Below are 15,668 nucleotides of genomic sequence, written 5' to 3' on the forward strand. Positions count from 1 at the left end.
ATACTAATTTTAATCTGAACCACATGTATCAAATTTTCATATATTTGAAAACTGTTAATTGAGTTCAGTTAACCATTTTTTTTTTTAATAGATACAGTGTGTCTACTTAAACTTTATCCAGGAGCAGAAGAGATCTTTCCAGCATTGTGTGAGTGTACTGTATGCATATGATGCATGTGGGACATGTTTGTTCCAACATTAAAATAATTGAAGGGACTCAATTTAAGATGATTTAACATAGCATACAAATAATCTCTGACTGTAAAGGATAAAGACAACATTGCAGAAATTGACACAAAAAAGTGAATTTTATTTTGTTAGAAAACATGTTCAAAACAACTGCCTTCAGTGACAATACAACGATGTCAACTGTGGCTTTATGGTCAAATGAAGAATTTCTAGTTCACTGTTTCACAGACCTGTTGTGTATCTCCAATTCATTATTATGCTGTGCTAGTAGGTAGGCATCATACACTGATGCTTTTAGGTAGCTCCACAGGAGAAAAATCCAGAGGAGTCAAGTCTAAGGAACATAGTAGCTACAGGGCTGTGTTGTCCTATCCACCAAACTGCTGTAGTAGAATGCTGTAGTTGTGCCAATGGAAAATCATTAAAACCATTCATCTACTGCACGGGTTCCCAACCTATGGGTCGCGACCCAGAAGGGGGTCGCGACGGGTTTTCTGTGGGGTCGCCAACTTATACAGTAAACTAAAAAAATATTCACTATAATGCAATTTTTATTTTTAATGGTGTCTTGAAGTTTGAATAATTTCATATATTTTTTTTTTAAATTAAAATAAGTGTAATCTAGGTACACTATTCTGTCACAGTTGGTTGAAACATGTGTTGAGAGTTTGAGAGAAATAAATTAAATGTTGAGAATGACACGAGATTGGCGTTAACAAAAACTCTCCCGCGAATTTTGAAACTGGTTAATAACATGCAATTTCAACCATCGCATTAAATTATTAAACAATTTAAAATAAAATTATAGTAAAAAAACTAATTTCGTTGTTTTTTTAATTACCTTATTAAAAATGCCTTTTTCAATTGTATCGGGGTCGCGGGACACTTGGCTTTTATAAAAAGGGGTCGACACCCGAAAAAGGTTGGGAACTGTTGATCTACTGACATGTCTAGGATGTTTATATATTAGTCACTATTCAAAGTGCATGAATGAATACTGGACCAAAATGTTACTTATCCCAAATTCAACACCAGACATGTTGTGTTACAAAATTCCATTTTAAACAACAACATACATGATACCTACACAAGTGCATTTAGGGTAAAATGCACTTGAATATCATGTACAGTATGTTGTGTATAATGTGGAGTATACCCTGCCCAATGGTGCATGTTGAGTCAGTTATATACTCCATTCCAGGAAAACAATACTTTATCAATCCACAAAATGTGCTGAAGGAGTTGTAGTTTATCACATTATAAATTACGGTATCCTCTGCACATTTTGCTGGATACAGATAGCAATGGAATAGATGCATTTCATATTTATGTCTCTGCTGCAGTCCACAACCTAACCTATGCTGGAAAGTTCTGTTACCTCTAGATACATGTTTAAGGGTAAATAAATAATTTGTCTATCATTTTAAAGTTCTAAGAAATTGTGCAGTTGATGAAACTTGAAACTTTTTGTACCAGCAGTATGCCTAGTATTAATGACAATTAAAAAATTGAAAGTTTTATCAGTATTTATGGCTCTTGCATTTAATTTTTTAATGATCAATATTTACATTGTACCCAACATACTGTGTATATGCTATTTAAAGCATGTCATTAAAAAAGTACAGTTTTTGGAGTCTACAAGATTATATATAACTATAATATAGAAATATATTATTGTTATTAAATCAGCTTTAACTAAACAACAATTCAATATTTGAAATAATTTGTTACAAAAATTCAATTTAATGAGTGATAACATGTCAAATTTTTTGCCATAAGGTACTACTGTATTAAATTCATTATTATAAGTTGTCTTTAAAAAATATTATTGTTAAATAAAACTTTTACAAATTTTAAGTAACAAGTTTGTTTCATTTTTTTAAGACACATTCAGTTCTTGATTATTGATATTTGATTACAAGTCAATTTAAATCATTCTGATATTTAACTGTAATCAATATTTGAAGGATTCAAGATATTTTATTATGAAATTCTGATTTTTTCATAGAGAAACAAGTCAGAAATATAAACTAATAACTCTATGTTTACTTAAATGTGCTAAATAAAAAAAAAAAAATACTACTTACATTTATGTTGTACAATTGATGTTTGATATTGTCAAAAAGACATTTAGTTGACATATATAACTTCCTACAGAATCTAATGAATCTTTAAAAGGTATTTATCTAAAAATGATAAAACATAGGATTAGGTAATGTCTTATGGATTAAAGATCTCCAGTGTTCTTCCCAAGCTGGTTTTAGCCAATCAACCAGCTAAATATTTTCTCCAATCAAAAAATATTTCTATTATTTTAAAAATAACTGGATTACGGGTTAGTGTGCTGTTGACTATTATAGTGTGAGTATTGTTTACTTGCTGTTGCCATAGAGTCATAAGGAACTTTTCTGCAGTCAGTCGGTTAACATTCTCAGTCAACAATACAAGATTTTTTTCCTGCAGAAAATGCCAATTAATATTTGAAATAGTTGAACTATATAATTTATTTGATTCACTAGCACAAAATGTGTTAGTGAATCAAAGAAATAAAACAACAAAGTTTCAGATGATTTAAAATTTATATAATTTATGTTTCCAATAGTATATATATAGTAGTATATATAAGTAACTTTCCTTATATAGTAGTATAAGTACTTATATATTTATGGAATGTAAAACTGATTATATTTGTCACAAAAAATTCACAATCAATTACACAGAAAAAAACTTTCATTTCTACTAATCATTTATTAATTTGAACGTTTTAAAAAAATAATTTTACTATATTTTTTACATTGAAGATTATTCAATAACTACAAATACTTTGGTTTGGTAACTATATATTTTATATTTACTACACTCTTAACATGAAGAGATAATTCCAAATAATTCTCTCAGTCACTTTAGATTTTCAGCTATTTATAGTGTCATACATTTGTAAAAAAAATAATTATATAATTCCAAAAAACTGTATTTTGTCAATTCGTTTTTAGACTGACATAAATTTTTAAATTGATTTCTAAAATTGACTTGATTGATCTTGCAACATAAATGCACTAAAACATTCATTCATAATCAGTTAAAAGTGCACTTTTGGTTAAAAAAAAATGATCAAGATGATGTATATGGAACACGTTCTTGATATTTCTGTTGAAATTCAATTCTACTTAGTAACTTTGTCTCACACAACTATCCCAGAAGAGTGCTAATTTTGCTTGGTTAATCAATATGAAGGCAAAATGAACTAAACATTATATGTTTTTGTATAATTAATAGGCTCAATCAAAATATAAAGCATTAACTCTAAAGTAGTTATTGTTTCTTCATAAATATTTTCAACTCAGCCAAAATAATGAATATCAAGAAAGTTGTGTAATACTTTAATAATAAACATTCTGAATGAAAGTTTAGCATTCTGATGTTTGTCCAACAACAATGTATTAAATCAATTTTAGTAACTATCATATTATTGTATGATGCATGTTGCTGATGTAATAAAGAACCATAAAGTCTACCATAGCACTCAAAAACAATGTTAACAATTAAAGACACATTCTATTCCACTTTTGAGCACCGAAAATTGTACTTGTATATTCTACTAATTTGTTATTGATGATTCTTCAGATCTCAATACAGTACAAGAATATGCCATAAATGCTTTATCAATCAATAATTTAAATTCAGTTTTGTATCTAATATAAACTTATACATAAAGTTATGTATAATTTGTATAAATGAATACATAATCATTGGAAATTTTGTTATACATAGTTTAAGGTATTTATAGACAATTGATAATTTTTACCATATAAATTATGTGAACTGGTATCACCATTTTTAAACAGAATAGAATCAAAAAGATGTGCTTGAATTTTTATGAAACTATTACACTTGGTAAATGTATGATTATAGAAACTAAAAGAAAAAGCCATTAATAATAATATACATCATCATCAACAAAACACTAGTATCAGCACATTTCATCTCCCATAAACACTGAATTATAAGTGACTGAGGCTGTTTTTGGTTAAACTGAAGTAATCTCAGTTTAACCAAAAAGAGTTTAAAAATATCTTTATATGAAGTATCTCTGTTATATTTTATTTTATGGTAAAAATGTTGTTACTATCCTAGTGATTGTAGAACGACAAACTGGACATTGTCTTCGTCTCAAAATTTCCTCAGCACAATCTGCACAAAGACAAGCATGACCGCATTCTAGAATCATCATTTCAATGGAATTTGTGAGGCAGACAACACAGGTGGGAGCATTATGATTCCTTTCTTCTTGTACTCCATTATGATTCCTCGTTCTTCGAAGTTCTTCACGGCGTCTCGCATCCCTCTCTCTTTCGAATTTTCGTTTCCAATTGGTATAAAGTGATTTTGTTATCCAAGTAATCAAGAAAACACCCAGAACACCACTTAGAATTGAAACCACACGTAAAAACTTGACATCATCATTTAATTTTCTAAGCACTGTTTCTTTTGACATAGCTGTCAAATAATATGACAGACCATCTGAAGGTGGTTTTAATTTGACAGCATTATTTTCTATCGTAATTTTTCCAATTCCTGTGAGAACAGTCCCCTCTAATAACATCTCTTCTAATTCTTGAAATCCTTTAGTTCTTTCACCACGTAGCCAACCAATTACCGTACTTCCAAAATTCTGCTCTACTGGTGTAAACTGATCATAAACTATTGTCAATGGAAGTGTTTCACATGAAAATGGTTCTTCAACATCTACAAATGCCTTCTGCCAAGAGGATTCATTTTTCAAAACAAAAGGAACTGCATTCAATGTACTCTTTATATCATGCTTTGTTTCAGACCTAAAATTATAAATTAACATTCATGTAATATATGTTAGACTCAAAGACCAAAAACACTCACTGAGTGGAAAACAGGTCCTGACTGTTTGTGTATTTACTTTACTTTCATTGTTTTTCCACTCATTAAGTATTTTTGATGTTTGAGCATCATTATTTTATGTTATTATTAATTATTATTATATATTTTTAATAAAATTTTTTAAATTATTATTGTCGGAGATTTAAATATAAAAATATATTTTATGCAATTAAATTTTTCATAAATTATAAATTAAAAGATTTTGTTAATCACATTTGCAATTAAAGACAGAAGAGTTTAAATAATTTCACATACAAATTCTTCATATTCACAAATTTGTTTATTACAGGCATAAAACATTGCTGTATATTGTTAATATTTATTATCATTAATTAAAATGAAATGTAAGGATATGCATTATTAATAACTTAAAATTTCGCCAATCAATTACAAACTTGAATTATTCTATTCTTGAATACAATTTAAGAAAGAGAAAATTATTAGCAGATGTTGGCTATTTTAGATTTATTCTTTTTGAATAGCTTGGCTATTAGGTTAATTTTATAATTCCTAACTTCATAAATATTCAATAGCTGTAAAATTTCAACATGCAGATTTTCATTTGAATTTTCAATTTGGTTTTATTTATATGATTCCAGTTTGTAACAGAATTTCATACATAAAGTTAATTGGGGTGTCCTCCCAAGGTTTTCATATCTGGTCTCATCTTTCATCTATCTAACTCCATTCTCAAAATTAAGGAAAGATAGACGAACAACAGTGGGAATTTATAAGTCTACAATTTTTCAAATTGCAGCCCAATGAATTGGATGTGAACCAATTCCTCAAAATTCTCACTTAACAATATAACTATAAGTTTGGTTGCTCCATGAAAAAAAATTTATCAATTTTACAACAGTCAAAAGATCTAAACAGAACTATCAGATTGCTTATAGAAGGATTAATGACTTCCAACTTTAAGTGTGGATGAGTTTCAGAAGAATGCAGGTAAAAATTAAAATGTGTGTAGAGAACGAAGAACATATAGATAACTTTTAACTAGTATACGTAGAGATTTGTGGCCACTTTCTACTATACATTTCACCAAAAATAAGTATTTATGATGAAAATATTTTATATTAATTTAAATAAATAATACAGTAACTATAGTTTTTAAACATATATAATTAATTTCTTAATACTTCTATAAAATCAAAAAAGCCTAATTGGATATGGGGGGAGTTATCAAATTTTCACAAATGAATAAAATTACTGTAAATATGGATTGCAAAGAATTGGATATTAAAACACACAGAAACAAGAAAAACTTATTACTTTGCATGCAACGTTGCAAACTTCTTTACGAACAACGAGAATGAAACAAAGTAGTCGGCAGTCAGTGTGTTAATATAAAAGCTGCTGTTGTATATGTGAATTCCTTATAACTTCTGCAATTTTTGTCCAATCCAGACAAAATTTTGGTTATATTCATTTTATGTTCTGACAAAAAGTATAGGCTACTTATTTTGAGGAAATATTAGCTATAAAATAAACTTTTTATTGATTTTGGATCAGTGGTTGTCCTTATATTGCAATGATATCAGTGGCCATGTGACATTCATGCTTGATGAGGAAATTTCCCTTAAGTTGCATTTTTAAATATTTTGACACCTAGTGTATTTTAAAGTTACTTCATTAAATTTAAAATTTGAAAATGATAGTCACATCATATCACTTCTTTAACAAATTAAACAAAAATAATCTTTCCATAGTGACCATGTGACATTTCATTATCCAATCAGAAGTAACGATCTAATGAGTCCATTATTTAGAAAGTGTTATCGCTCATCTAATTAACCTACATACAATTCGTCTTTGTTTTATCAACGTGGAATTAAAACAATTCGCTATTAAAAAAAATGCCTAGAAGAGCGTGTTAGATTAGAATTGGTTGGTAAATTGTAGATCTAAAAGAATAAAAACAACTAAGACTCCTGAAGGCTGTGAACTCCGACTTAAGCAACATCATGTAAGAATGGCTTTGTCAAGTGTCACATCGTCGAGCTTGACTTGAAGCTCTTCTCAATTCTTCAACCCCTACTTTCTCATAAAAAATATTCCATCATGATTGACAGGAGAAATTCTAGTAAATAATAATGACATGGCTGCTCAAAAGACGATAAGAACTTGAAGCAAATTTCATATTGGAGGCCCATAGCAAAATTAAATTATTATATTCATGTAAAGGAAGTAAATGAAAAAAAGAGAAATGAAATCAACACACTGTATGTTCTGCAAAACTTTTTTAGTTTCCAGTAGAAAAATGTTTTTGAATGCAAAATGAATTTTATACATTCACATTTATCTATTGATACAATATATATTTAAAATTTAGTTCATAAATATTTTTCAAATATTGTATTTTTATTTTATTGAATTGTATAGGGCTCCACTTCTTTTGGGCTCAGAACAATTATCTCTTTTTGTATTCTCTCTGGGCATCCCTGATAATGATACAAATGATAAAAATGAGCTATAAATTGCTGTAAGTGTAAACAGGTTTGAAGAATTGTAAAAATATGTAGGGAAACTTATGAAGTGGTGAGTGACTCAACCATATCCAGTGTAAGCAAATGCTTTCAAATGTGCAACTAATGCTATATAAAAGCTAAATGGGAGCACTGACCAGCTACAGACTGCAAATAAAGAGTAGCTCCCAGAAAAAGGTTTTAACCCTCATCTCTAGTGGATAATAAACAGTGTATTCCAGACAGATGTATAGTGCTAAAGAAATGTAAACCTAGCAAACTCTGTTATGGGCTAGTTGTGGCTGATGGATGCTTTGTGTTCCTTCCAACATATTCTGAGCATTCTAGTAGTGGTTCCCACATAACATTATTTGAATGTTTGATGAGTCCATTAAAGAAACTGCTAGATCCTGGATTTTTCTTGTGTAAGGAGGCAATCCAATCATTGGAAAGGATAAAACAAAATGGGGGTAGGAGATATGGACAAACAATAACTGGAGGAGGAAAATAACCTGAAAAGCTTTAAAGAAATATTACCAAATGGAATGGAGAGCTTAGTCAGGGATGCACAACCTTTTGTGAAGAAGGGCCAAATTAGGATTAAGTTTACTGACTGGGGGCCGGACCTCCTAGCGATTAATGTGATGGCTGAGATTGGATGCTGGCAGCAATCTTCTTGATGTCTGGTGTAATGGCAGATGTTGAAACAACCAGCAGATTTTCCAAATTCTCGTTGATTAACCTGTTCCATGTTTTGCACTTGTTTAAATTCATAAGTGAAAACTTGCAAGCATGTTTGGCAGTACCTATGTATGCCTGTTCGCATACATAGGTACTGCCAAACATGCTTGCACAAAATCGAGCATTGTCTTTCAGTTTTGGAAATGATGTATCTGGCAGTTCTTTGTAGAATGTGAGGAGATTAGAATTTTTGAACTGTGATTTCAATTCATCACTGCACTGGATGTCTATCAACTCAAGTTGGACATCTGGAGGGGCATCTTCCACTTTCACATCAAATGGAGTTGAAAAAAGTTGCAGGTAGATCTTGTATTTCTGGAATTCACCAAACCTCTCATTGAATGATGTAAGGAGGGTGTTAACTTGGTCAGAGTAATCCATCTTCATATGTGGGTATTTCTCTTTCATGGCCTTGCAATGTGGAAAGTGTGTAAAGTTCTCTGATTGCATGTGGGACTTGAAAAGTGATAGTTTGGTCATAAATGCATTGATGTTACTTGTCAACTGAGAAACAAGTTGCATCTTTCCCTGCAATCTCAAATTAAGGTCGTTTAGATAAGCAGTAATGTCAGCAAGGAAAGCTAAATCACACTGCCATCTTTGTCCCTCCAAATTCCTTGTAGTGTTCCCCCGTTCTTTGAGGAAAGTGATAATAGGCCCCAATAGCTCCACAAATCTCTTGAGGACTGTTGCCTTGCTCAGCCAACGAACTTCAGTATACGTGGGCAGGTCAGCATAATCAGCATCTATTTCTTCAAGAAATGATGTGAAGAGTCGATGGTTGAGTCCATGACGGCGGATTAAGTTCACAGTATCATAGACATCTTTCAGCAGACGTTCAAATCCCAGCTTCTTTGCACAAAGTTGCTGTTGGTGAATTATGCAATGATACTGGACTAACTCCTTTTGCCTGTCCCCAAGGTGGTTTTTCAGCAAGGTGACCATGCCATTCTCACATCCAACCATAGATGGTGCTCCATCGGTGGCAATGCTGGATAGCTTGTCAAAGTCCAGTGCTGATTTGTTGCAAACGCTCAATAAACTAGTAAATAAGTCAGCACCAGTTGTATGTCCAGAAAGTGATGCCATGCCAAGAAATTCTTCATTCACAATAAAATCTAGTGAAACACTTCTAATAAACACAATCACTTGTGCTGTTGATGATATGTCAGTGGATTCTTCCACAGCCAAAGAAAAATAAGCACAGTTTGCAACTAAAATATTAAGTTGGCCAGAAATGTCTGATGCAATTTGCGAGATTCTTTGTTGTATCGTCATGTGGTTAAGACTGATTGTTTGAAAACACTGTCTTCTCAGGACACATCTCACTTGCGATGATAAGACACTTTTTTATCATATCGCCATCTGTGAAAGGTTTCCCATTCTTGGCTATTAAAGCAGATATTTCTAGGCTGGCTTCAACAGCCGCATCCAATTCTCCAGATTGTTTCTTGAACACATTTTGTTGGCTGATTAGTGATCGTCGTAACGATTCGATTTTCCGTTTGCGTTCCGTACCTTGCAGAAGGAAATCCTTGTGTTGGCTTTCATGATGTCGCTTCAGGTTGAATTCTTTTGGCACTGCTATTGTTCCATTGCACAAAAGGCAAATAATGCTGTTGTTCTGTTGCACAAAACAGTACTTGTTAGTCCACACTTCCACTTCTTGAAACTGATGATTCTCGCGATTGACCTTGCGTTTAATGCCCGGCGCCATACTGTTCACTCTGCAAAACAATGTCTCATTGTGCCGAAAATTCTGAGGCCCGCAACAAATCATGTTTGAGATAAGGCAAGCTAGACTACCACGTGCTTTGTTCTGTATCCACTCTGACCAAAGACTAAAGAGGCAGGGACAGAAGACTATTACGCACACGTGACAAATGGCCAGGCAGGTCTTAATTCGTTCGACCCCTGTCCGGGCGTCTCCACCATTTCTCAGAATTTGTGAGTCAGATCGTCAACATGCCAGGTGCAGGACACTAATCCATCATAAATGTGGTTACCATTCTTACCTAAATTATATTTATGGCCCGTCAGTTTTACCCCCGTGTTCAGAAATGAATCAAAAGTGATTAACGCGGTGCAGCGGAAAATCTGAATATTTTAAATATAATTATTAAAATTGCGATATCTCGTTTCAAATTGGCGCTAGAATCAATCTGTTTTTTGTTTTCTGTCACAAATATATCACAGTTTACGACTGTTAAATTTCAAATAAAATAAAAATTAAAAATAATAATTTAATTTTAAATTTACGAAAAAAAGAATGTAAAAATAAAAGTAAATAAAAAGTTCCAATTAATTTACTACTTAAATAACCTAAATATATCTGTTTTCTTTCAAACAAAAGAAACCGCAGCTTTCTAGCTACACGGAATCATTTTACAACCCTCTTTGTTGACAAGTTTATGGCTTGACGCAGTTTGTAATAATTATTAAATCCAAAATATTTTAGTGCAAACGGCTTCCTTTTAGTCATAATGACTCTATTCCAACTACAGTATTAATTTTCTTGGTCCAACTTAATAATAATAAATTTGATGCGAAAAAATTTTTTTCTATTCTTAGTCTATGGAGAGATAATTATTGTAAATTATTGGTTGTTATAGCTTTTTGTACATTTCTTTTTGAACTCTGGTTAGTTTTTTCTAGTTTGAATGACATTATGTTGACGAATAAGCGTCTTTTCAGAAAAGATTGATTCAAATTCGACAATACCAATCAGAATCTAGAATGTAAACAAATCATAAAAAATCGTTATTTTCATAGTTTTTCAGCGCTATTTTCATTTATTTTTGTTATTTGACGCTATTTAGACGAATAAGCAAGTTTTCCGAAGCATAAAATTGAAGATTTCCCGCCAAAATAGAAACTTCCTGATAACATCGGAAATGTCGTTCTAACATCATTTTATTTTATTTGATTCTTCAAAAAATCGTTATAATACTATGTATTAGACTTAAAATATTCGATATCTAAACCAGAAAGTGTTAGCTAGAAATAGACTTATTTATAGAACAACCCCCCATTTCTCACTTCAGGGAAAGTTATAAAACAGTTGGGTGCTAATGACTTTGTGAAAGAGAAAAGTTCTACACTTAGAAACTTCGAAAGAAGGGATTTGGCCTGTACCGTCTGCAGGCCGCATAAACATTGATAAGGGGCCGTATGTGGCCCGCAGGCCGCAGGTTGTGCACCCCTGGCTTAGTTAAATAGTTTTCTGAAGGCAATACATAAGGCTGAAACTGGGAAAAGGGAACATAATACCTGGTTTTAGAATAAATTGAACCTGTTATAAAATCCTATCCTGTGACAGGGCATGTTTGGTGATAGAAAATTCATCATTATAACCCTAAAAAAAAAAAAAGTGAGTATTTACCAGAATCTTAACACAGGGCTCCACATTACTTTATATTCACTAACGGCAATCTTTTTGATGACACCAGTAATATCTTGTACATGACTGCTTCTAAGTGGTATGCTCTTGGATTGTACATTACCTCTAATGATACCATATGGAATAACGGCATTTTCATAAGTTGAGACTGTTGACTTTAAATTCTTGTCTATTTCTAAAATGGGAGCTGCCTATAGAATAAACAAACAGAAGTTAAGGCTATTTTAATTAAAATAAGGAAATCATACTTCATTATTTTTAATTTCATAATTGAGAGCAAGACAGTTAAATTAATTAGTTATAGGATTAATTATTAATTTAGATAATAGATGGCACCTAACAGCTATATCTAGTATCAAATTACTTAGTATTTAATCATTAATTATAGCAGATTTATGGCCCAAATGTTTAGGCAATTGTTTGGTTGATTATCACTATAATCCTTGTGATCCATTTTATACAAACATTCCTCATTTTATATAAGTAAAATGAATTTTGTCATTCATTTTCATTTAAAAAGTATAAAGATTGATTTAAACCAATAGCAAAAGTATTTAACAGCCAATGACCAACTGTTGACACTAAATTCATGTGACCGGGAATCAGAGTTACCAGATTTCAAATTAGGTCTAATGGGATAAAAATGGAAAAAAATTACGGCAATTTTTTTCAAGAAATTTTTTCACAATTAACGATTTTGACATATATCATTTTTATTTAATTCCTAAAATTAATTTTGGCCATTTAAAAATGTATCTAATAAAAAAAAAAACAAAAATAATTAAGTTAAATTTTTATTTATACTATTTATCCTAAAAATTATTCAATATTTATCACTTGATTTCACTTCATTAAGAATGATTAAACCTTGATATAAATATAAAAAAAAGCTGGAATTCTGNCTCAGTCACTTATAATTCAGTGTTCACATATAAGCTTGTGCTTGTGTATTATCTTCACTAACGTGCATTTGAAGACACCTTGTGTGTGTGGTATGGCCTTAACAGAAAGTGGAAACTGAGAAAGTTTTCTGAAATACTGAAAAATAAAAAATTTTTAATATATATAATATGATATGACTTTGAGTCAATGAATCAGTTTCCATTTGTTTTAGAATTAACATGATAACATTTGACTTTTAAATAATTTTATGAGAATCATTATGTAGAAAAGGGGATTTATTAATTCATTTTAGCCTGATTATAAAATTGAAACTGTAATGATAATCCTGGACTGAATAGTAGCTCTAAGTAGTAAAGTATAAACTTTCCAGTTATTGTTATATAGAACTTGTTTATTGCCTATTTCAGTAGTATATTTTGCATATTGTTGTTTGGTGCTATTAGCAAATGTGGCCAGGTTTGTGTGGTGCTATTAGCAAATGTTTATGCAAGATGCGGGACAAATCACTTGTGTGGGACACATGAGTGATTTGTCCCGCATCTTGCATAAACATTTGCTAATAGCACCACACAAACCTGGCCACATTTGCTAATAGCACCAAACAACAATATGCAAAATATACTACTGAAATAGGCAATAAACAAGTTCTATATAACAATAACTGGAAAGTTTATACTTTACTACTTAGAGCTACTATTCAGTCCAGGATTATCATTACAGTTTCAATTTTATAATCAGGCTAAAATGAATTAATAAATCCCCTTTTCTACATAATGATTCTCATAAAATTATTTAAAAGTCAAATGTTATCATGTTAATTCTAAAACAAATGGAAACTGATTCATTGACTCAAAGTCATATCATATTATATATATTAAAAATTTTTTATTCTTCAGTATTTCAGAAAACTTTCTCAGTTTCCACTTTCTGTTAAGGCCATACCACACACACAAGGTGTCTTCAAATGCACGTTAGTGAAGATAATACACAAGCACAAGCTTATATGTGAACACTACTACACTAAGGTATTGTCATTGCTAATGTGTACTCAGACCAAGTTATTTTAAATTTTATATAAATGTCAGTTAAATTAACATAAAACAGATTTCCACATTACAATGTTTAAAAAAAATAAAGTAAAAAAAAATGTTATCTTTAGTTTTGATTTAATTATTTTCAATTAAATAAAATTATTAAATTTAATTCAAAAATTATTATATTTGTATTAATTAAATAATTGTAACTAGTACAAGTATCTTCAGTACTTTTTAAATAATAAAATAAACACTTAAATCTTTTGTTCTTTTTTTTATCTTATTTTTTACACTTAAATTCATCTAATTAAAGATAAATTTATCTTTAAATTTTATATATATTAATAGAATATTTTTTAATTGAAAATCATTTTCATTGTATCATTAAACAATTATTTTGAGAGCATTTTAATTTAAATTTGCTTTATTTACAAGTATCTGAAACAATTTTTTTCAGTTATATTCATTATCCTTACTCTAGTTTACATGTCATTGTAATTGAAGGATTAATAATGAATTTTAATCAATCAAATACTTAGCACAGGAATATTAATATCTTCCAATTACTCAAAGTAATGAGTTTTATCACTATATTTTATGCAATAACATATCCAAGGGGGATGTGCATACTGCTACAGTACACAACAGATGGATGACCATGGCAGTAAGAGTGTTAGCCTGCCAATCTGGGAAATCAAATATGAGCAAGCAATTCTAGGAATTTTTTATAAGCAGACTGTTCTATGTTGAATGCCATCCCTCATCACCTGTCACTCCAACATCAGTTTGGCCAAATCCTTAAACAGGCATGAAAAAAGACTCCCTTAGTTTCCACAGGATTGAAAAAAAGAAAAGATTACAGTAAGTACCCACTGGATGTCAAAAGCATACGCTACACAGAGAAAAATTTTTTAATAAAAAAAAAAATTTAAGAAATGTACATAATATTTAAAGGGTACAATAAATTATACAATTATTATGTAAGTAAATTCCTTTACTTACACAACATTTGTATTTTATTACATTACAAAAAACTCAGCAAGATATTTCTTGACATCTCTTTCAGGAAATTCAAGATATGTTGCTATTCTTTTATTTATGTAGAACTAGCAGATAAGCCTGGCATTGCTTGAGCAAAAAATAATGATAGTGAAGTTTAAGATTATTACATTACAGCCAATCTTACCCATTTTCACAGAATGCAAGAATTAGGTTCCCCTGTTTCCAGACTAATTAGAAAATTTGGTACTTATGTGTTAAGAGGACGCCAGTCGGAAATAGCGATCAAAGTCGCGATTTTGAATGAAAGTTACTGATTAGGAAAGTTACTGACTAAGGAAGAAAAAAAGTTACTGATAAGGTTGTAAAAATGAAAAAAAAAAATTAATTAGGATGATAGATATCGCCTATTTGCCGGTTAAAGTCCAGATACGTATACCGTCATGGCGGCTCATCTCTGATTCCAGCAAACAAAAGGAAACAGTGGGGACGCACGTTCTAACCTAACCTAACCTATACTATTAATTTGATTGGTAATAATTATGGTAATTTATTAGAATAGGTTAGGTTAGAACGTGCGTCCCCACTGAACTGGCGTCCTCTTAACACATAAGTACCGAAAATTTTTAGATGGGTCTAAAATTATGTTCAATTTAACGCAAAAAACCACATCTGCGCCTGTAAATCTTGCATGTTGCTTTCTCTTAACACTTCCATTGTTGAAGCCTTAATCCTGTCCCTTTCCCCGTGGGGGATTTCAAAAAATCCCTTGTTAGTGTGCATTCTCGTGACATACCCTAACTGTGTACCAAATTTCAAGTTTCAACTCCTCACCGTGCTGAAATGCTGATATACACATGCACCATCTATTGTAGGTTAAATGTACTATGCCAGAAACCTTTGCGGGAGTGTATTAAACAACTTCCCAAAGTTTCATGGCAATCGGATAAATGGTGCAGTAATGCATGAAGGACAGACAGACAGACATACATTCATTTATATATATATATATATACATAA

General features: G+C 30.9%; 1 protein-coding gene across 1 annotated transcript in view; it reads right to left on the reverse strand.

Moving 5' to 3' along the window:
* Positions 1–2,926: 2,926 nt before the first annotated feature.
* The window catches only part of LOC111641674 (mitochondrial E3 ubiquitin protein ligase 1-like), a 17,759-nt gene continuing 5,017 nt past the window's right edge, over positions 2,927–15,668 (reverse strand). The window contains exons 2-3 of the mRNA XM_023387880.1: positions 11,695–11,903; positions 2,927–5,024 (exon numbers count right to left, since the gene is read on the reverse strand). Of these exons, the coding sequence (XP_023243648.1) occupies positions 4,295–5,024; positions 11,695–11,903 (939 nt within the window). The 3' untranslated portion in view covers positions 2,927–4,294. The remainder of the gene's footprint in view (positions 5,025–11,694; positions 11,904–15,668) is intronic.

This window comes from Centruroides sculpturatus, unplaced genomic scaffold (assembly GCF_000671375.1).
Source record: "Centruroides sculpturatus isolate CEXI.00-Female unplaced genomic scaffold, Cexi_2.0 scaffold151, whole genome shotgun sequence".
NCBI classification, from domain to species: Eukaryota; Metazoa; Arthropoda; class Arachnida; order Scorpiones; family Buthidae; genus Centruroides; species Centruroides sculpturatus.